Raw genomic sequence first — 22,629 nt, 5'->3', positions numbered from 1 at the left:
TTGCCTTGGAGGACGTGTTTGACATAATTTACTGGAAGGGTCAGATTGTTAAGGTGGTGATAAATCTCCACAGACACGCCCTTGACCATTACATTTTGTGACCATGTGCAGAGGACCATCCCACTGAGATTTAGAAGATTGAATGATAATGTGATTGTATTGCATTGAAAGTCCTGTTTAGCAGGACTGTTTATATCAATCAAATCTGTGGGGTTTGCAGAAAACTGGAGGTTCACTGGATGTTGTAATGTAATACTGCACAACATGTTTAACTCCTGCTCAGGAAATTTCTCCAAAATTTTGTAAAACTTGCTGGTGGTATGGAGAGAATCCACTGCCTTATCCGCATCAACGATTGTGTCATTCCCTACAACATTTAACTCACTGCTGTTATCGAGGAGCCTTTTTCTTTTGAGATGAACCACAAGTTCAAAATGATGCAGAAATTCGGCATCTAATATGCCTTTTGAGGTATTTGTTATAATGAAGTGCCACTCAAAACTGCATTTTAAACCGAAGTCAGTATTTAGTATCTTTGAGCCATAGGTTCGGATTTCTGATCCATATGCTACATAGAGTTTGAGTTTAGTTTACGTTGCTCTCCGCTAGGAACATCGGCTCCAAATTATGATGATAGTGATATTGGTGGTCTTGAGTGGACCATTCAGCCGCTTACGTGTTTGCCCTTACTAGTTTTCTAATCCTGCCAAGCACTAAGGGAGAGCAATTTTTCAGGTCGATAATTTGCATGAAAAGAAAAGTGGTAATAATTATACCTCCCATTCCTCTCATGCCTTTGTCTACTATGACATCATACGATTGGCCATTTGTGCCATCTTACCATCTTATCAACCTGTTCATCAGAAATTGTTTAAATACATTGAATATAACTGGTCAGTTTATCTAGCCATAAAGTTTATACATTAGCCCTTGAATAACCTTTGATTTTACGCAGACACAGGCTGGGTTTTAAGTCACTCGGCTCTAGTTCGCTGACCAATGGCTTTATCTGACTGTAACTTCTTCACGATAATTAAACATTGAAATGGATAAATTGTAACTAGAATATAATATAACTGACAAATTCGGTACCACATGCAAAAGATTTACGGGAATAAATGACTCTGTAGGCATCGGTCATTAGGCCGATGGGGTTCCAAATCTTCTTCCATTACCTTACCTGCTCCTATTGAACCCTGAAAAAATGAATCTGGGTAGCATGCCAAGTTTTTCTTTACTCCACCAGTAATAAGATTTCCCGTAAGTTTCACTGTGAAGTTACTCCATAAACAAACAACAATAATCATCCATTCATTCTTCATGACATTTATTATTTTATTTTGGTTAGTGGATGAATTTGAATTTTTTGTTGTTTCATTTCGTACCATTAGGGGCCGATGACCTCGATGTTAGGCCCCTTTAAACAACAAGCATCATCATCATGATCATCATCATCAAACCTTTAGGAGAGCTTCTGATCGTCTTAGGGCTGAAGGTGGAATATTGCTGAGAACAGGAAGCCGTAGTGTGTTCATGCATCAAAAGTTTTAATGTGGATCGCAAGAATGCCATGGAACAATTCTAAGTTTAAGAACAATGTACCTGACAAATTAATTGTTACTTATGAGTAGAATAGTGGAATTTTAAGTCACAAATGCAGTTCACGTGAACTTCGATCGTTTTAAACACTACAACTCCATTATTCATATCATGACATTCTTTACTAGCTCTAGCATGTTTTATACTTATAGTTATGTTAATATTAGATAATACGGTATGATATATTAATGCAGTTAAGTAGCATAAGAACTGAGGAGTGCACGTCCCAAGACCAACAATCCATACTGATGAAAATACTAGAACATTTGCATAAACTCACCTGTATATTTACATAATGTTTTATCAACTCAGATCAAAAGTTTTAATGTGGACCGCAAGAACGCTATGAACATTTCCAAGTTTAAGAACTTTGTATTTTAATTAATTATATGTTATTTATGTGTAGAATAGTGAAGTTTTAAGTTTCTAATGCAGGTCATGTCAACTTCGACGATTATTCTTCATATCATATGACATTATTTATTAGATTTAGTGATGTTTTATAATTATATGTTACGTTAACATTAGATTATATGACCAGCTGAGGATGACCTCAGAGGAGGTCAAAACCGGTCCTGTATATTAATAAGATAAAAAAAATTATTGATTAGGTGGAAAGCTCCCATCTTTTTAATTGTGTACAGTATGAACCTTATTGTTCATACAATGAAACCTACATAAACCATTGATAGATCATCAAATTTCTTGTTTGAAAATTAGTTGATATTCTGTGTATTTTTATTTAACTGTATATATTCTTGATTGTTTATGGTGATTGTAATTAATAGCTTGGTGATGCAAGTAAGAAGCGCTCATCTACACCAGATGTACTCCGGACACGATCACGGGTCAGTTCAGATTCATCACGCAATGATCCAAGTGAGAGCTATTCTATGGCCGATACCCTGAGTCAACAGTCAGATCAGTCTCCCATGGTAAGTTTATCGAGTGCATTACCTGATATTACGTCCTTGGATTTTGGCAAAGCTAAGGGCTGCTTTCACCAGACATGCTGGCTGATTCTAAAGCACACTGAAATTGTGAAGTCAACTAATGTCACGTTTGTTTTCAACCAGCTGTGTAATAAGGTTAGGCACTTTCTTCATTGGCTTAAAATCCTAGTGTTGTTGGATGATATTTAAAGTACCAAAATGCAAGAGAACCATGTAGGTAGATTTCCTGGCATGTTAAAGAACATGTATCCAAGGTGAAGGTTCTGAATACTGTTGTTTCTTAACCCGCCGTTGGTCGAGCCTAACGGATGAACGCGGATGGTCGAGGGTGAGCGCGGCGCTCACCTATCGTGTTTGGTAAGGTTTCCTTAACTTTTGTAGACTATTTTTACTTTTTATATTCTTTGGGGAGGTTATTTTTCACTCTATTTTTAAGCCGCAGATCGCTTTTTTCTTACAATTTGTTTTTTTTTTTTTTGCTAGGGGCTTTACGTCGCACCGACACAGATAGGTCTTATGGCGACGATGGGATGGGAAAGGCCTAGGAGTTGGAAGGAAGCGGCCGTGGCCTTAATTAAGGTGCAGCCCCAGCATTTGCCTGGTGTGAAAATGGGAAACCACGGAAAACCATCTTCAGGGCTGCCGATAGTGGGATTCGAACCTACTATCTCCCGGATGCAAGCTCACAGCCGCGCGCCTCTACGCGCACGGCCAACTCGCCCGGTTACAATTTGTTTAACATTGCACCGACACAGATACGTCTTATGGCGTCGATGGGATATGAAAGGTCTAGGAGTGGGAAGGAAGCGGCCCTAGCCTTAATTGAGGTACAGCCCCAGCATTTACCTGGTGTGAAAATGTGAAACCATGGAAAACCATCTCCAGGGTTGCCGATAGTGGGGCTCGAACCCGTTATCTCCCAGATGCAAGCTCACGGCTGCGTGCCTCTAACCGCACGGCCAACTCGCCCAGTAGATCGGTTTTTAGATCGTTATATGAGGCTCTTTTGTCTGTATGAGATCTAGACCCAAGGTTTTCAGGAATTTTCCTCTTGAAAGCTTTTTCCAGTATTGCAGTTCAGCCGGGCTGAGTGGCTCAGACGGTTAAGGCGCTGGCCTTCTAACCCCAACTTGGCAGGTTCGATCCTGGCTCAGTCCGGTGGTATTTGAAGGTGCTCAAATATGACAGCCTCATGTCGGTAGATTTACTGGCACGTATAAGAACTCCAGCGGGACTAAATTCCGGCACCTCGGCGTCTCCGAAGACTGAAAAAGTAGTTAGTGAGACGTAAAGCAAATAACATTAATTATTATTGCAGTTCATAATGATTTGTGAATTAATTCCACCAATGAAATATTTCAGGTACAGTTGCGTCATTTGCCCAAAAATCTAACATGCTTATCTAGGAAATTTCATCACCCCAGCCAGAAAAAGCAGTCCCATAAAGGCTTTAATTTCTTCTAGATTATGTCAATCACGTCTGATATACGCATGTACTTTACTCTAATTTTGTCTTCCGTACATTCGTATGGTAGGTTATTTCTTCAAGAACCGACACTGGTAAAAAAAGGTTCCATACTTCGGTAATCGTCTCTGAATTCCGGGCTTTCCCTGTCACTTCTGGAAGGTGAATTACGATGCTTCCCCTTGGTCTGCATCTGTGCAGATTTGGTATGTGGATTATCGACTGTGTTGTCTTGTCATGGTCATGTAATAAGGCCCAAAACTTAATGGAAATTCCTTCCTCTTCATTTTCTTCAGCATATTATTCATATTGTGGTCAGTATTTCCAACCTCATCTACCTTGGAAAATCATCAGAAGATCTGTTACCGTCTAGAAACATATTCTCTTCATGGTCAGGTTCCCCTTCAAGCCAATTGGCCATTTGAAAATCATCATTCACAATGTAAAAAATAAACTACACATAAAAATGTAACTATAACTGGATATTCAAAGTTAAAAACTTCATGATTGTTCCGTATTGAATAGAGAAATAAGAAGATGTACAATATTATAGGGAAGGATCCACCTTTCAATACTCCGTAGTAAAAAGTAGTTACAACCTGTTTATTGGGACCGGTTTCAACACATTTCAAGTGTCATCATCAGCCAATTAGCGAAGATCTTAAAACAACTAATATATTGAACACAGGCAAAATATTAACATTGTATCAAATTGTAGCAATTGCAACATCACCTCACAAAGCCATCTCATTGGCTAACTTCAGAACAATGGCGTGAGGTGAGTATGACCAATCCTCTAACACACATGTTGTTTCTGACCACCCTCTATATTCCGTTGTGGTAATCCGCATCACACACGAGTGTTCAGAACTGGAATATTATTTTTAAGCCCCTTCCCTTTTCCCTATTTAATGTGTGCTAAAATATTTTATTTTAAACAAATGTCCAACTTTCAGGATAACCATCGCCTTTTGGTGTGCATTACATGCCTTTCCACTCCAGCTGAGAGCGCCTATGTTGAACTAGTGTACAATTTCTCTACTACTTGCTCCTCAGTTCTAGTAGGATGTCGGTTGCTCAGTCAGTTAGCTGGCAAGTAGTTTACACACGCAGAATTTTCGTACTCACCAGAGTCGCGTTGTGAACTTTAACACGCTCAAACCGTTTGGTTACTTGTGAAGCAACGTTTTTCAATGTTTCTTGCGTGGTTCTTGTCCGAAGAGGCAATTTAGGGCAGGACACAATTCAACTTCAGGAAGAATGCGCCGTGTTACAATTTTGCATGTCCTAGCAAATTTGATCTTCATATCTTCAACAACAAACTTTAAAAGTGTGTTCAGTATTTACACTAATATTCAGTTGGATGGTACAGCTTATCGTAATGTCCTTCTTGTAAATTAAGTCCATTAAATGGAGGCTATAGGTCTGTTTGCTGACCAACCAACAGCAGAACTTGTGGTCGACTTCCTTCCATACTTGCAACACAAAAACTCTCAAATATATCTCAGTGTTGCCAATTCCATTGTTACATATGCAAGATCTAGAAATACATGGTTACCGTCGGAGGAACTCTATTCATTCACTTATGGCAATGATGTACTATTAAAATGTACAATGGTAAAGCGATTGCCCACAGTTATATTAAAATTTAAACCCAATCGTTAATTAGGATTTCTGACAACAATAATATGCCAAATTTAAGCAGAATTTGAAGCAAAGCTTAACAAACATGTCCAAACAATAATAATATTATCCTTTTAATTGTAAAGCTGCATAACCCTTTGGAGAAATAAATTGCCAGATAATCCACCGTTTTTTGCAGTTTTCTGACCAATGTAGTGACAACTTGTTGTAATTTAAAATTTGGTCCAATAGGAATGAGGTCTTCGAGTTTTCAGTATTGTGTTCATTGGTGTCCATTATTGTTTCTAAATTAGTATGATACTGACTGTTGAACTCATCATCTTTGTTTTCTCTATTTCCAAATCAACCTACAGCTTCTATATTTTGTGATTGGCATGCCACAATTTGTCTCAAAATTTATACTCCGTGGTAAAACTTATTATTATTATTATTATTATTATTATTATTATTATTATTATTATGCAGTTACATTAGAAAATACATCAAAACTGTCTGACTTCATCCCCTTTGATGGTACATCCACAGTTAGGAGAAAGTATTTGAGCACTTTTGAATTCCACTGGACTGAGCGGGAATCAAACCTGCCAGTTTGGGCTCAGGAAACTCAGCCTGGCATCACATTCTCAATATAAATTATCACAATAAGATACCCAAGCAAAACTAACTTGTTATCTTCACAATTTGTGACTTGTGAGAACTCAGGAGTCTCACCTTGGTGTATGAGAGACATGCTCGTCACAAAATATATTCTTATATGAAGAGATCTGGGCTGGGTTGTCGGTTGTAAAAAATACATAAGATTTTCTTCATTGACTCTTTTGATGTATGGGAGATTACACCATATTACTGGAAGTGCTTTAGTTTTGCATAATCAAGTTGCTCTATAAACTCTGCAACAATCCTAATGTAAACGATAGTGCCAGTGTATTCCGTAGCCCAACAGTTCTTAAACAAATAGGACACATTACTCCCACTGAGTGTAGCTGTGTTTAGTGTATGTCATATGGGACAGACTAATGCCAGGTACTGACATCCCGACAGTTTCATGTGTAAACAACATGGTGTCCAACTCTCCTAGGTTATTCTGAACGAGATCTTGTATCGAGCCAGAAAATAAAATCCTTCTTTTGCATTATCAGCATTCTGTAGATGCTGCACTTCATTTATTGTATATGGGCAAAGTTTTCTTTTTTTCATTTCCCTTTGGCATGTTGAGTAACAGTATTCTCTTCCCTGGAACCATCAACATAGACTTCTTTGGTGATTGTTGTAATCTGTTACATTATTATAATCAGTGTTTCCCACATTCATTCAGAAGCGAGCCTGCCCTTCCAGTTTCTGGATAAGGGAGCTGTCGCCCTGTAAAGAAGGTTTAAGAGATAAGATCCTGTGACTCATTTGAGTATTTTATTGGTTCATGGCTTGAAAGAAATCCATACCGTTTATGCTGATATTTACTATTTCATTAGTAGATTTGTGGGTTAGAATCACCCTGTGTCTAAGAATAGAATAGAATATTCAAGAGAGATAGCACTCATTTTGAAAAATTTTTAAGGATATATCTTTAGGATTAATATTTTTGTTCTGTAAAGTCAAGTGTAGACTATAACTGTGAGTTGCTTTAGTCTTTTGAAAACTAATTCAGGATAAAATTAATTTAGATAACACCTGAAAAAGAAAACATTAACAGATTATACCTGAACAAGGTGCTATTAAATGAAATGTTGACAAATAATGAAGACCCTCACAGTTATAGATCGACTAAGAAGAAATGGCTTCCACTGTTTAAAAAGAAACATATTTTTAATCAAAAGCACTAAATTTTTGTATTAAAATAAATTAAATTAAGCTATATCATTTACAGGCATAATCTGTTACTAAACACTATCTTTTTCATGTATTTTATCATTTTACTTCACCTGCATTAATTTTGATGGACTGAAAAACCTCGCATTTATAGGTTTGCATTGTTTTAAGGGGCGACCCATGTCCGGAAATTCATGCATAGGGTACTCGGGGGCATTAGAGTTTGTTTATGACTTCCCAATAGTTGGTAACCCATTAGCCATAAAAAAAAAAAGAGGTGGATAGACTAACTACGCCTGCTTTCCTGCTCACGATCAGCATCCACTCCACAGTCCATTTGCATCCTATTTGGGTTCTTTGTGGTGTGTTCCACTATGTTAAGATATGTACTAGTTGACAACTATGGAAATCGTCATAAAAATTAAAGCCTTTTTATTTTTTAGTTTTGATGGCTATGGTACAATTTATTGAGTTAAATTACATTCTATATCAGCACAATATGTCTAACTCATTTAATCAAACTAGCTTTCAGAACTTTTATTCCATCGTCAGTCGATCTAATTAAAAATGTAAAATGTTTATAGTGGCACATTGGTGTGTTGTCAAGATTTTAAAATTTTGATGAGGACAATTACATGCAAAACAAAATAAACAGAGATACAAATGAAGGAAGTTAAAATAAAATGTCTACTTCAAAAGATACTGTTACAACTTACCTTGCAACAGGACATATTGCCTCAGTTGTTGCTCAGGTACCTCTGTGCTGCACGTGACCTTACATCATTCCAGTGTTGTGAATAAGAACAATTTAAAGCAATGCAATATAATTAATATTTAGGTTTCGCCAAACACATTTACAGCAATAACCACAGCTGTCAAGATATTGAAAGGATATGAAACTAATCTCCAAAGGTAATTAAGGGTTAGAGTCCTACATCTATGAGAATATTTCTAATGTAGAAAAAGGAACTGGACAAAATCTTTGCTGACAGTATCTTATTCACAACCTTGAACTTGATTCAGACATTTTATTTTAACTTCCTTCACTTGTATCCCTGTTTACTGTATAATCCCGAATACCACCCGCCACCAAATAAGACCCGCACCCTAAATTTGAGACGGTAAAAAACAGGGGGAAAAAAATAATCAAATAACTTACATACCTATTTAATTTTATACAAATATACCACAAATATAAATTCCAACAGCTTACAATTCATAAAATCATCACAAAAATCATAAATAAAATCGGTCTGATACTTGTTGTGTACTCGCATATCAAACACATCTCAGCCACACCAACAACTGTAAATATAACATCACTGCACAGCTACAAATGGGAAAGGAGCCACTACTTTGAACCCAATGTCACTCAAATTTTATGAACGTCACAGGACAACATGATTTGATTTTAACATAAGGCAACACACACAGCAGAGCTGAACATATTTTAGCCTAATTTTATCCATACGTCTGGCACCATTTTAAAATTGGAAAGTGTTTTATTCTATGTACATACATGAAGACAAAATCTTTTACTTATACGATTTTACAAGCAAACCATATCATTTAAACTCCAGGAACAGCAGCTGAGTGTACAACTGTGTAAATAAGACTTGGAACACGGGAGTCAGCCGATGAATTGAACATCAAGCAAGACACGAACGTTCATGTGCATGAAGTGCTCCTATATATTATATTCATCTTGTACATATATATATAAGTTAGTTTTAAGTAGAGATGTGTTTTATCAACTAATTTTAAGACCTTAAACATACTATTTTAGACATACAATGCATTGTTGTACATAGTGACATATATGTCAGTTCACGTTACGACATGCCCCATTTGGATGTGACCTAATGTTTTTTATCGTATGGCATTCCTTTGACAATACAATCTTAATCATAGCTTCATCACATAGATATGTATGCATGGTTCAGCTGAAGATGACCTTATGTAAAGGGTCAAAACCGGTCCTGTAGCATAATAAGTGCAATAAACAAGTATTGATAGGTGGAAATCCTTTCCTATTTCTAATTGGGCAAGCCTTTCGGAAGTGTTTTTCTTTTCAGAACCACGTATGGAGGGAGTTTGGTTCCATCCGCTAATACGCACAACATTACCGTGCGTCGTTGTTTTTTGTTTTTTTTTTTTTGCTAGGGGCTTTACGTCGCACCGACACAGATAGGTCTTATGGCGACGATGGGGCAGGAAAGGCCTAGGAGTTGGAAGGAAGCGGCCGTGGCCTTAATTAAGGTACAGCCCCAGCATTTGCCTGGTGTGAAAATGGGAAACCACGGAAAACCATTTTCAGGGCTGCCGATAGTGGGATTCGAACCTACTATCTCCCGGATGCAAGCTCACAGCCGCGCGCCTCTACGCGCACGGCCAACGCGCCCGGTCGTCGTTGTTTTTCATTACCACCTGTTCTGATGGTTACACTTTTAGAACCCTTTGTATCCACTGTATTTTCCAACGGCATTTCAAAATAGACAGGTGTCTGGTCAGCATTCCCAATTTGCAACAGCAAATAAGAATTTTGCTTCCTCAAATGAATAATGTGACGCTGAAAGGCCATTAACTTTTCTTTATATGCCCCAGGGAGACGTGAAATAGACGTACGTCTCCGAATGCACAATCCTTTTCTCCGATAAAAGTTGCGGATCCATCCGCGACTTGCAGTAAAACCCTGTGTTTTGAGTTTTTTGAGATCTCTAATGCTTTCAATTGACATATTTCACTAGAAACACCATATCGTAACTCACGTTTTTCTATCACAAATTGGTGAGTCGTTCTTCAATTTCTGGAAACGCTGCACTCTGCCTGCGGAACACTCTGCGATCGCCGTTACTTTTTAGAAGTTTCTTCTTCTTCTTCCACCAATCACGAATACACAATTCATGAACATTGTACTTTCTGCCAACAGCACGATTTCCGTATATTTCAGCTTTGCTTACAACTTTAAGTTTCTCACGCACAGTAAATGACCACAGATGCCGTTTTGAATCCATCGCTTACTATCGAGACAGCACTTTCACGGGACAGATACGGAACTCAAGTGTGAACGAGGTAGACTTCTGTAACCAACAGTCTCGACTCTCCCAAAGTACGATATCCCGCGAGATCAGCTATTCGTGCACCCAACATGCCAGCAACGCTTGCAAAACAAATGACGATCGAGCATCCGCAGCAGCGGCTTTCATATTTACTGCATATTTACCCATATTCTTTGATTTACCATATTCGTTACCTTACATTTCGCGTTTACATGCCGCTGAAACTTGTTGTTGTTAGTGTTGTTGTTAGTCGTTCAGTCGCTTTCGACTCCCCGTGACCCCATAGACCAAAGTGCGCCATTTCTTCCTGTTGTATACTATTTTCCAAAGTCTTTCTAAATTGAGAGCTGTGGCTTTCTTGATGCCATCAATCCACCACATCCGTTGTCGCCCTCTTCTCCTGTTACCATTAGTCTTCCCCAGCATTAAGGTCTTTTCCAGTGAATCATGTTTTCACATAATATGACCGAAGTACTTTAGTTTTTGTGTGAGTATTTGACCTTCCAGTCAGCAGCCTGGGTTGATTTCCTGTAATATGGACTTATTAGATCTCCACTGAAACTGTATAAAGGAAAAATCAATCTTGTTTTCTAGAACACAAACACAATAAGACCTGAATGCCCGCTTACATGTGGTATATTGAGTACGGTAACCGTATTCAAATCTATTTCAATACTCCATGTATACGTAGTAAATATTTACGAGAATGAACGGCTTGAAGATTTAGATTTAGAAGATTTAGAACCAATATTTTGGGGAAAAAAGTGCAGGTGGTATTCGGGATCGTACAGTATTGTGTTTTGCAGTGTAATTGTTCTCAGTAACATTTTAAGATCTTGACAACACACCAATGTGGATTTTAGCATATTATAAAAATTTTAAATTGGATCCACTGAGGGCTGGTTTTGGACTAACAGAGCTAGATATATTGTGCTGCTGTAGATTGTATTTCCAGATATTAGAATAATTCTGTATTGACGGTTTTAACTTTACAAAGGAAATTTAATATGTCCTATTCCATACATATCTCCATCATTAGATGGAGTAAAATAGTCAAACATGTTTTAACTCATTTGAGTCCTCTTCAGTGAAATAAAGGGTAAAGATTTTACATAATTGATGCTAAAAAATGTGTTAAAACATAATGAAGAAAAGAATGAAAACAAGTGAGATATGGCAGAATTAAAACAATTCAATATATACACATTTCCAACATTGGATGGAGTAGTAATCAACTCATTTGCGCCAACTTAGTGCTTTTAATTAAAAGCACTAAAGTTTTGTAATTAAGTAAATGAAATTATTTTAATATTAAATTAAAAAAGGATCAGTTTGCTGTCCTGTTGTCGGTATTTTGAATCACCCTGTATAATTTCCTGATTCATGATTTTGGAATAATTTAGGGGAAATAATTTATTTAAATATTTGGAGATTGCATAGTTTATATGCCATATGTATGTCCAATATTATCGTGTATAGTCACTGAAGTTGGCTCAAACGAGTTGATTATTACTCCATCTAATGATGAAGATGTGTATATATTGAATTGTTTTAATTCTGTCATGTCTCACTTGTTTTCGTTCTTTTCTTCATTATTTTTTAACAAATTTTTTAGCATCAATTATATTTTAAAACTTTATGCTTTTTTTCAATGAAGATTACTCAAATGAGTTGAAACATGTTTGACTATTATTACTCCATCCAATGATGAAGATATGTATGTATTGACTAGGATATATTAAATTTCGTTTGTCAAGTAAAATAGATTGTATTTTAAATCAATAAATTGTATAACTATGGACATGACCGATATGGTCAAAGGTCGGTGTATGAGACTCTTAGATCATTGAAGGAGGACTATCACATGAATCCATGCAGTGACTGAGGTACTGAGTAAGCAACCATACACCAGTCTAGGCTCTGCAATCTAATTGGAGGTCGATAGTTTGAGCCCCTTTTGTTATGTAATACTGTATATGATGTGATGCTCTTGTTGATTTGATGGAGGTCTCTCAACAAAACGTGGGACCCTTGCCAATCACATAACTGAAGCGTTGTCATATTTGATGCCCCATGGGAACCAAACAAAGCTTTTCTGGACATTTCTCTGTTGTACAGGACAGCATATTCTTTATTAAAAGCAGTAAATTTTTTGTATTAAAGTAAATGAAATTATTTTAATATTAATTTGAAAAGGACCAGTTTACTGTCCTGTTGTCAGTATCTTGAATCACCCTGTATAATTTCCTGATTCATGGTTTTGGAATAATTAAGGGGAGATAATTTATTTAAATTGTGGGAGATCGCATAGTCCAATATTATCGTATATAGTAGCTCAAAAAAGAGGAGGATTATTGTTTGTTTTTTGGATTTAATATTTTATCAGATTTGATTTCAATTATTATCAAAATATAATTCACCTCCCACTTATATGAAAACCCTTTGGATACCAACAACAAAAATGATATCTGTAGGTTGATTTGTGTGTACTTGTGAGGAACTTACACAATGCAATGTGCTGTACATAGTTCTGTTTTCTGATTTTATGGATATCAGTGAAAATAATTTAATATTGCTCTTAGGTTTGGCAAGTATTCAAGGTGAGAATTCTAGTGTCAAAAGCTTTATATCTTCCCTTTACATCTGTTTGGTTAATATATTTATGAATACTTATATTATTGCTTGCTTGGACAGGATTGGTTATCAGTTAAATGCAAGATATGTGACAGTGGTACACTTCAAATGATCCATATACATTTTCTTCAGTCCTTGTGTTTTTGATAAATATAACATCACCCATAAGATCTGTTTAATTTTTCTTTTCCTCAGTTTACAACATTTTACACATGCCATAAATGCACAATTTGAAATCAATGTGCATTCACAAATCAGAATAAAGCAAAATAAAATTGTTTATTCATACAGATTTCAATTTACTATCTCAGTAATAGGAAATAAAGATCTGGTATGAATGAGACAAACCACAACAGTTTTATATATATTTGGAAGTATCCATCAGTGTAAACCATTTTTGCATAACCCACAAGGTAGGTGATGCTTTAATGTAGTCATTAGTTGGTTTGTGTTTAAAAAGAATATAAACCTGGGTAAAAATATTTTAAAATAGGAATACATGTATGAAAACAGAATTTTCCTCACATCCTGTTCATGTTATTTGCAGTTACTGTCAAACTTTGGATTGTAGTTAATGCAGTGTATTTTAAACCATACTGTAAGTTATTTACTAGAAACTAATATATTGCTGTTTCTGTTCTTGATATCATTTCATTCGCTTCATAGAAATTGGAATACTTAAACCTTGTAAGTACTCTATAAAACTTGTTTTACATTCATCATATCACTAACTGGATGTGCCATGTGTGTGAAACGATGCATGGTTTTGATTTGTAATTTTTAAAATGATGTAATATTTGAGGATTGGTCATGATTTTATCTGCATGAATATGGTATGAATTGCAGAACTCCCTGCATGTGTTATGAGTGTATTGTTAATATGGTTTTTGCAACCTCTCTTGGTCCTCCATTCCATTTATGCTTGCTGTCTCCCCTTCCTATTCTTCATTGACCTATTGCTTTCTTTTGTTTGTTCTTGAATGCCACAGCTATGTGAAGATGGTACATAATGAAGAAATACGAAGATTGTGATTGTAAAGTAATTGGCGTATTTCAGAATTTCATTAGTAGGTAGTATCTCCTAAAGTTTGTTTTCATTCAATACACTTGTCAGAAATGTTTGCATCATCTAGGACTAAAGAGTCCCTGACTCTCTACAGAAAAATGAGAGAGACTACAGAGGTACCATATCAGCATTGTTTATTGCCCAACAAAACAACAAATGATAGCCTCTACAACAATACAGCTTTGAATTCTTAATTTGAGTTACTGAATACAGCATTCACCAGTACCTTTAATACCAGGTAACACGACCCCCTCGGATTGATGCATGCCGGAATTTGCCTTGGTATATTATCCTCTAGTTCATCAAGGTCCAAACTTCGATTTGTTCTGGGTGATTTCCGACAAAAGAGTAGCGTTACAAAAATGTTGCAAAGTTTGGGTTGGGAAGACTTGGGGGGGGGGAGGAGCTGCTCGACTTCATTGTATGAAAATTCTTCAAAATTTATAAGCATATAAATGAAAATCAATATTTATTAACTTCAAGAACCAACGGCCTTTACCCTTGCTCAACTTTCCTCAAGTTTTTAACAACACACCATCTGACAATGAAATGGAATGTGCTTTCTGATTTTTATTTTTTTGTAATATCTTGCCCTTGCTGGGAGGACCTAGTGTTTACGGTGCACTATGTCTTCTGGTATGGGCTAGAGTAATTTTGTTACTTTCATTGTCTTATACTTGGCTTGGACAATATCAAAGTGACTGAGGTATGAGCAATGCTAGTAATGTTATTCCTCCTGCAGCCAGTCCCTGCTATGAATGGTGTTAAAATGTTGCTCATAGGGTCAGTTGGTGCATGCATTTCAGTGGGCTTGCCACACTGATACGTAATAGCAACTTCTGGCTTAGTGAGGAAAGCAACGAGAAACTACCTCACTCCTCATTTCCCTAGTACGCCTTTTCAGTGATGCCTAGGCCATCTATGACAGCTGATAGCAGAGCTGTTGAGGATCCAACCAGCCTTAGGGCTGAAGACTGAACATACACACATTGTGATATCTTTTAATATCAAGAACCAACCACCTATGTCATAATCCTCATATAATTGTCATGTTTTTAGACTCAAATATAAACACAAATAGTATACTACATTTTATATTGAAATAGTTGTTTAACAATCTCTAATCCAATTTAAAAGACATAGTTTTTAACAGCATTCATAAGTCATTTCCAATCAGGTCCTGATCTATTCCTAAGGTAAAAAATATGGCTGGTGATGCCTACTATTGATAGGCGAAACATTAAAAAATTCCACGTGCTTCATAAACCAAATAAATACATTCGTTCGATCATTCCACACCAGTTTATGAAGTAGAGCTTTTCAGTGAATGCTTACACGAAGCATTGGAAAACGTACTCGCCTTAGATGACTCTGTACAAGATCTGCTCGACGTCGTAGAATACAATGCAGATACAGTAGCATGTGAAGAGTACACAGACATAAGCAAATGAGCTATTAGATAGGCAAACCATCTTCTGGAGCAGAGTCAAGTTGGAAATAGCACGAATGTCACCACCCAACCTTCTACAAATCCAACAGCTCACAACACTGTCCCAGAAGTCAGGTTACCAACGATAAAACTACAATATTTTGCGGAAAAAATTGAAGAAAGGTCCTGGTTTTGGGAACGGTTTGAGGTGTCCGTGGACATAAATCCATTATTCTCTGCCATAAATAAACACGTCTTCCTGCGCGGATACTTGGAAGGAGAACCAAAGTTGCTAGTTGACAGGATAGCCAGTATCTAAAGCAGATTCTGATATCATGCTACGGGGATAAAAATAGAATTATCCAGTCTCATCTAGATTTCTTAGAAAATCTTGAGGTCGCAGCTTCAGAGAGCCCAGAAACACTGAACAGTACATACATCGAATGCCACAGGCTAATTGAAGCCTTGCGAGCATTAGGAGAGCACGTGGATTTATTCGGAAGGATATTCGCTCCTAAGCTACTGCCTGCCTTTCCAGAAGACATCCGTCGCTGTTGGCTCATTCACAGGGAACCTTTAGAGGTTAAAGTAATTCCTTAATGAAAAGGTCAAAGGGGCTGTCAATGCTCAAAAAAATTATGAGGAGATATTTCTCCTGCAGCACCTCACATACGTACAGCCACTGCTGTTCAGGTGAACACAAAAGCAAACAATACACCGAGAAGAAGCAAGCAAGAAATGTCACCATTCTGTGTATGTTGTGAAAATGAAGGCACTGAGGACAAGATTGTCAACAAATACAAGACTCCAATGTTGGAACTAATGAACTCAAGACAGCAAAACGTTGTTTCCTGTGTCTCAGGAAATTTCACAATAAGAATCTGTGTTTCAAATGAGGAAAGGCATTCTGCAACCAGTGTAAGGGTTTCCATCATGTACCTATCTGCACTAAGGCGGACACCCTCTGTACATACATATATACATACATACATACATACATACATACATACATAATCATTATAGACTGTTATGCCTTTTTAGCGTTCAGTCTGCAAGCCTCTGTGAATTTACTAAACATCGCCACAATCCTCGATTTGCAACTAGTGTTGTGGCCTCATTTAGTTCTATACCTATTATCTTTAAATCGGTAGAAACTGAGTCTAACCATCGTTGTCTTGGTCTCCCTCTACTTCTCTTATCCTCCATAGCAGAGTCCATTATTCTCCTAGGTAACCTATCCTCCTCCATTCGCCTCACATGACCCCACCACCAAAGCCTGTTTATGCGTACAGCTTCATCCATCGAGTTCATTCCTAAATTAGCCTTTATCTCCTCATTCTGAGTACCCTCCTGCCATTGTTCCCACCTGGTTGTACTGGCAATCATTGTTGCTACTTTCATGTCTGTTACTTCTAACTTATGAATAAGATTTCCTGGGTCCACCCAACAAGTTGGTCTGAAAACAGACCGATGTAAAGATAGTTTCGTCTGCGAGCTGACTTTCTTCTTACAGAATACTGTTGATCACAACTGTGAGCTCACTGCATTAGATTTACGACACCTTGATTCAATCTCACTTACTATATTACCACCCTTGGAGAACATACAACCTAATACTTGAAATTATCGACCTGTTCTAGCTTTTTATCACCAATCTGACATTCAATTCTGTTGAATTTCTTACCTACTGACATCAATTTAGTCTTCGAGAGGCTAATTTTCATACCATACTCATTGCACCTATTTTCAAGTTCCAAGATATTAGACTCCAGGCTATCGGCACAGTCTGCCATTAAGACCAAGTCGTCAGCGTAGGCCAAACTGCTTACTATATTTCCACCTAACTGAATACCTCCCTGCCATTTTATACCTCTCGGCAGATGATCCATGTAAACTACGAACTGCAAAGGTCAAAGATTACAGCCTTGTCTAACCCCTGTAAGTACTCTGAACCAATCAATAAACAGAACACGACACGCGACAGTGAAACATCAAACTACAAACCTAGCTCCACCCCTACCCCCACAACAGCAACTCTCCCTACCCCTCCTTTCGTACCCCTCCTTCCCTTCCCCTCACAGCAGCTAATATGAGCCCAAGAAGAACACGAAGTAGTACACAACAAGCTCACATATCAATCACAACTCAGTCACATCAATAACAGTAAGGACATATTCATATTAGCACACTCAACACTTAGACATTCCTCCAACATAAAATATCACTCACAGCTCAGTCTTATCTTGCACAGATAATATAACATCACTGCCGAGCTACAAATGGGAAAGGAGCCACTACTTTGAACCCAACGCCACTCAAATTTTACGGACGTCATAGGACAACACGATTCGATTTTAACAAAGCTACAAGATTGAACACACAGCAGAGCTGAATATACGTATTTTAACCTAATTCTATCCATATGTCTGGCACTCTTTTGTAAAATTGGAAAGTGTTTTATTCTATGTATATACATGAAGACAAACTTTTTTATACATACAATGTGACAATTTTACAAGCAAATTATATTATTTAAACTCCAGAGATAGCAACCAAGTATACAATTATGTAAATAAGGCTTGAACACAGAAATCAGCCGATGAACTGAACTGAACAACAAGACACGAACGTGCATGAAGTATTCCTACATATATTGTATTTATCTTTCGTATGTATAAGTTAGTTTTAAGCAGAGGTGTGTTTTATAAACTAATTTTAAGACCTAAAGCATATCATTATAGACATACAACTGCATTGTCGCACATAGTGACATGCACGCCAGTTCCCGTTTCTACATGCCCCATTTGGATGTGACCAAATGTTTATTATCATATGGCATTCCCTAGACAATGTAATCTTAATCATAGCTTCATGATATGCATTGTTCAGCTGAAGATGTAGTGGGTCGAAACCAGTACTGTAGCTTAATAAGTGCAATAAATAAGTATTGATAGGTGGAAATCCTTACCTGTTTCTAATTGCATTGTACCACTTAGCACAATGAATTACACAATTACCCCAAGTGACAGCACGAATGCTCTGACCATACTTTTAGAAAGGTACAGATCAGAGTTGTGGAAACATGTGCGTCCAAACAAACATCAATTAAGGAAAAAAAAAAAAAAAAACAAGTACTCACCATTAAGTAAACCAGTGACACCAGAGAGGTGGATAAAATGGAGACCTAGTCATCATCTTAAAATGTTTACCCACTTTCAAAAAAAAAAACAAAACTAAAAATGACCTCTTACTTGGAAACAAGGATAAATTTAATAATAGACCTTCAGAATCTTACAATATAATTAAAATAATCCTCGCTGGAAATAAACCAAGAAAAACTTAGTGCTCAAAGGTTTTAAAGAAAAAAATTACGGTCGACCGTTTCATTAGAAATTAATTGAATAAAATAATTAATTAACTAATGAATTAATGAAGACTACATGCAATTCTGAACACATCTTCAACCTTCCAATATCCTTCAGAAACAATGTTCACTTATTGTCTTCAAAACTGAAATGTTATTTGGAGTATATTCCAAGGAGTTCCTACAAGGAAGGGTGAAATATCACGATCAAGTTTCAAGAAAAGTTCATCCCAAAATAACTTGTCAGTCAATGAAGATATTTTAAATGTGACAACATTATAATGTATTGAACAGGTTGAATAGAATAAAAACTTTGTTATTACAAATAACACATTTCAATACGGATTAAAACATGAGATTAGTTACTTGTAGGAAAGCATACCAACAGGGAGAGAAAAAAAGCCAAATAAAAGTAAAGAAAAACAGGTTAAACCACCCACAATACTAAATTCATAACAGGAACATCAATTCATTTCCACCAACATCCATAAACAATCAGCATCACCAACCATCAACATTAGCATTCCCTGGGCAACGAAAACACGCTAGGTCAGTTGAGGGAAAGGGCCAATCACAGGCCACCAATCAACAATAGGCAAATACATATTAAGAGACAAAAGGAAAACAGGACACCAAAAAACCATGAAAATACTAAGCAAATTAATTTTAAAATTTAATAAAGATGAAAGAAAGAAGTAAAATTTGAAGTGGAATACGAATGTACACCCCACACCCTTGTAGCAACTCGCTTGGTTAGTAACCTTGCCAAAACATTGCATTAACCCCTACCTATCAGGCCTAGAAGGCCACAACCAGACATTAAGTATTAAGTTTACAATTTACAAGAATAAGAATTAATATTAATTTACAATAGATGCAAGTCCCTAGTGAACAAAGGTGGTTAACATGTAATTTCTTTTTTCATAACTGGAAAAATGTTCGAAAACCACAAGGCTAAAGTACTGAATTTAGATGACGCAAAGCTTCATTATGTCCTGGTACGCACTTCACTTTTTGAAATATTCAGTTCACCACATGGAATCAGTAAAAGGAGAATTGGAAAAACACTTACAGTGTACCATCTTGCCGTAGTCGAGAAGTAGCTTCAGCCTCATATGCTTACTTACGTATGGCAGAGGAAATCTTTAGAAGGCACTTAAAATTTCCAGGCAAGGAAGATGAAATTATGATAAAATTCAAAGAAAAACCTTCAAAGTTCACGAGGGCATAAGCCCTATCTAAGTAACTTCACTCTGGGTCCATCTTATTTCCACCATCCATCCCACCAAGCAGAGAAGCACGCCGCCCTTCCATCTCTCTTCACTCTCAGAACGATAATGGCGACTACCCAGAAGCCTGGGAGTCAGTCAGTACCCGCAATGATCAGGTGCGCATACACGCCCAGTGAGGGGGGTGGGGGGCGAGTGGCGAGGTAGTTCATACCGACAACACTAGAATGCAAGAGAATACAGGAAAAGGCACCGTCTTGCCATACACCACAGATGGGCATATTAATAACCTTTTAAGCCTGCGGAAGTTCATGTTTATAAGTATTGAAAACCAATAGCTATGCAGCCAGTCCTAAAATAGTTACGGAGAAGGTATAAATTATTAAACTGGTAATAGTCTCCCTCCCCGAAGCTCCACATATACAGCATATGATAACTTTTCGTAAGGAGGTGCTCTTGAAGCAAGCTAAGTTTTTGGTGGAATAGTCCGAATAAGGAAATGACCACCAATCACAAGTCCCAGTCTATGCACCACCAGCAGGATGAATCCAACAGTCATCAAGGACCAAAACATAATTATATGAATTGAGTAAAAGAAACAATTGAGTGTGTTTAAATGACACTAGATGTTCAGTCACTTTCAATCGTTAAGGAGTCCCATGCACCGAACTGGTGCTACACACAAGTCGCAGGTAAATTTATTAATGTTCTAGATCAAAGGTGACACTCATCCTCCAGATCACTTGCTAAGTTTCAATTCAAATAATCAAGTCCTGCAAGTTCATATGCATCATCTGATCAAAGATTATGTTACCTTGTGGTACACACACACAATTAGAACAACTTCTTAAATGTTCACTGGTAGAACATTAGACCAACTTAGTCTTAACTGCCGCGATCACATACCTAAACGGAGATTAGTACAAGTTAGACCATCATGTTAGTATTGTTTAACGGACTTGCGTTGGTTAAGAAACGTCTTCATTTGGTTTCCACTTTATTATTACCAGAATGGCAACAACAAATTAAAAAGAAAAACACCCAGAAGGGGAAGGAACAAATAGAGGAAAACGAAATTGGTGAGCATGTAACCAGATCACAAAATACAACAGGTGAATTCTTAACATAATCTTAAACTAGATTAACATGACCTAAGACTACAGTATGGCATTGGATAAAACTACTAGTTAAAGCAAAGGGAGTTCAGGATTACAATAGAATACAATAATTACTTAAACAACTCTTGACCAGGTACAAGGATATATATTACCATAAATATATCATGCTAAAATTAAATATATCGCCAGAAATTTTATGCACACCATATAAGGAAAACGATTAACTTGAAAATTAAAGATAGTCATTTCCGTAAATTAGTTTTCTATACACATTACCAACCCTATCAGAATGCCACATAATAATGGCACCACCTACAAACTGAAAACAGGAAGCTACCGTTGCATAGACATAATACTTTAAACATACACCATACACAGAAATAAATTAAGCTTAGGAATGAAAATACTAACAGAATACAAAAAACAGCAAGTAGGGTAAGTTCAATAAGCCCAGGCATCAACTAAGTAAGAACACGTTGCAGACCATAACACCTGATCCAGCAATACATGATAACAAAACTGCAAGGAACACATCCATTAATGAACACAGCCACACCATTAGTACCCTACCCACAGATGCCGAATCGTTTCCAGAATAGAAATACTAAGAGAACACCAATCCACACAAAAATTACAAAATATCCAGACGTTGACCAAGGGAGAACGTGTTGCAAAGCAATAACACATTACACAGTAATACAAGTTAATTTAAATTACAACCTCCTCTCTTTTTTTGTAATTAGCGGAGTAGAACCACTAATCAGTGAGCCAGTAAATACATTTTTGAACCCTTTAAATACACGACCAAAATCTAGAAATAAATTTTGCAATTAATCAGTTTAACGCTACGTATACACTCCATGCATAAGCCAACTAAACAAGAAATAGGATCAGATGTAGTTTCACTCACAAATAAGAGAAGCACCAAGAAATTTTATTTAAGATAAAGATCAAAATCCATGGGTTACTGTAAATAATTAGTCAAGACAAGAAGAATATAGTAGCTGCAGTTGGAGACTTCATCAGATGGTGTGTACGCGTATAGTTGGTCATCAGCAACGAGCTGTCAGCAACACCAAGCCAAGAATAATATTAGGATAGAAGAACTCATAATAACACAATCATTAACACCATGGTGGAACAGGACAGGAAATGGCAGAAAGAAATGCAGAAGTGTCACCCAATCTTAAATCATATTCCTCACAACTTCACCGAATTTTCAAACATATACATCAACAATGGAATAGCCAATTAAATTAAAGG

At 36.9% G+C, this 22,629-nt stretch overlaps 1 protein-coding gene across 3 annotated transcripts in view; it reads left to right on the top strand.

Annotated features, from left to right (window-relative positions):
- Positions 1-22,629, top strand: part of LRR (Leucine-rich repeat) — an 808,120-nt gene that overhangs the window by 547,398 nt on the left and 238,093 nt on the right. For all 3 annotated transcript variants that reach the window (XM_067142208.2, XM_067142207.2, XM_067142206.2), the window contains exon 21: positions 2,388-2,534. In XM_067142208.2, coding sequence (XP_066998309.2) covers positions 2,388-2,534 — 147 coding nt within the window. The remainder of the gene's footprint in view (positions 1-2,387; positions 2,535-22,629) is intronic.

Source organism: Anabrus simplex, chromosome 2 (assembly GCF_040414725.1).
Source record: "Anabrus simplex isolate iqAnaSimp1 chromosome 2, ASM4041472v1, whole genome shotgun sequence".
Classification (NCBI taxonomy): Eukaryota; Metazoa; Arthropoda; class Insecta; order Orthoptera; family Tettigoniidae; genus Anabrus; species Anabrus simplex.
Note: the sequence above shows the minus strand (reverse complement) of the source record. Positions and strands in the feature narration are given on the sequence as shown.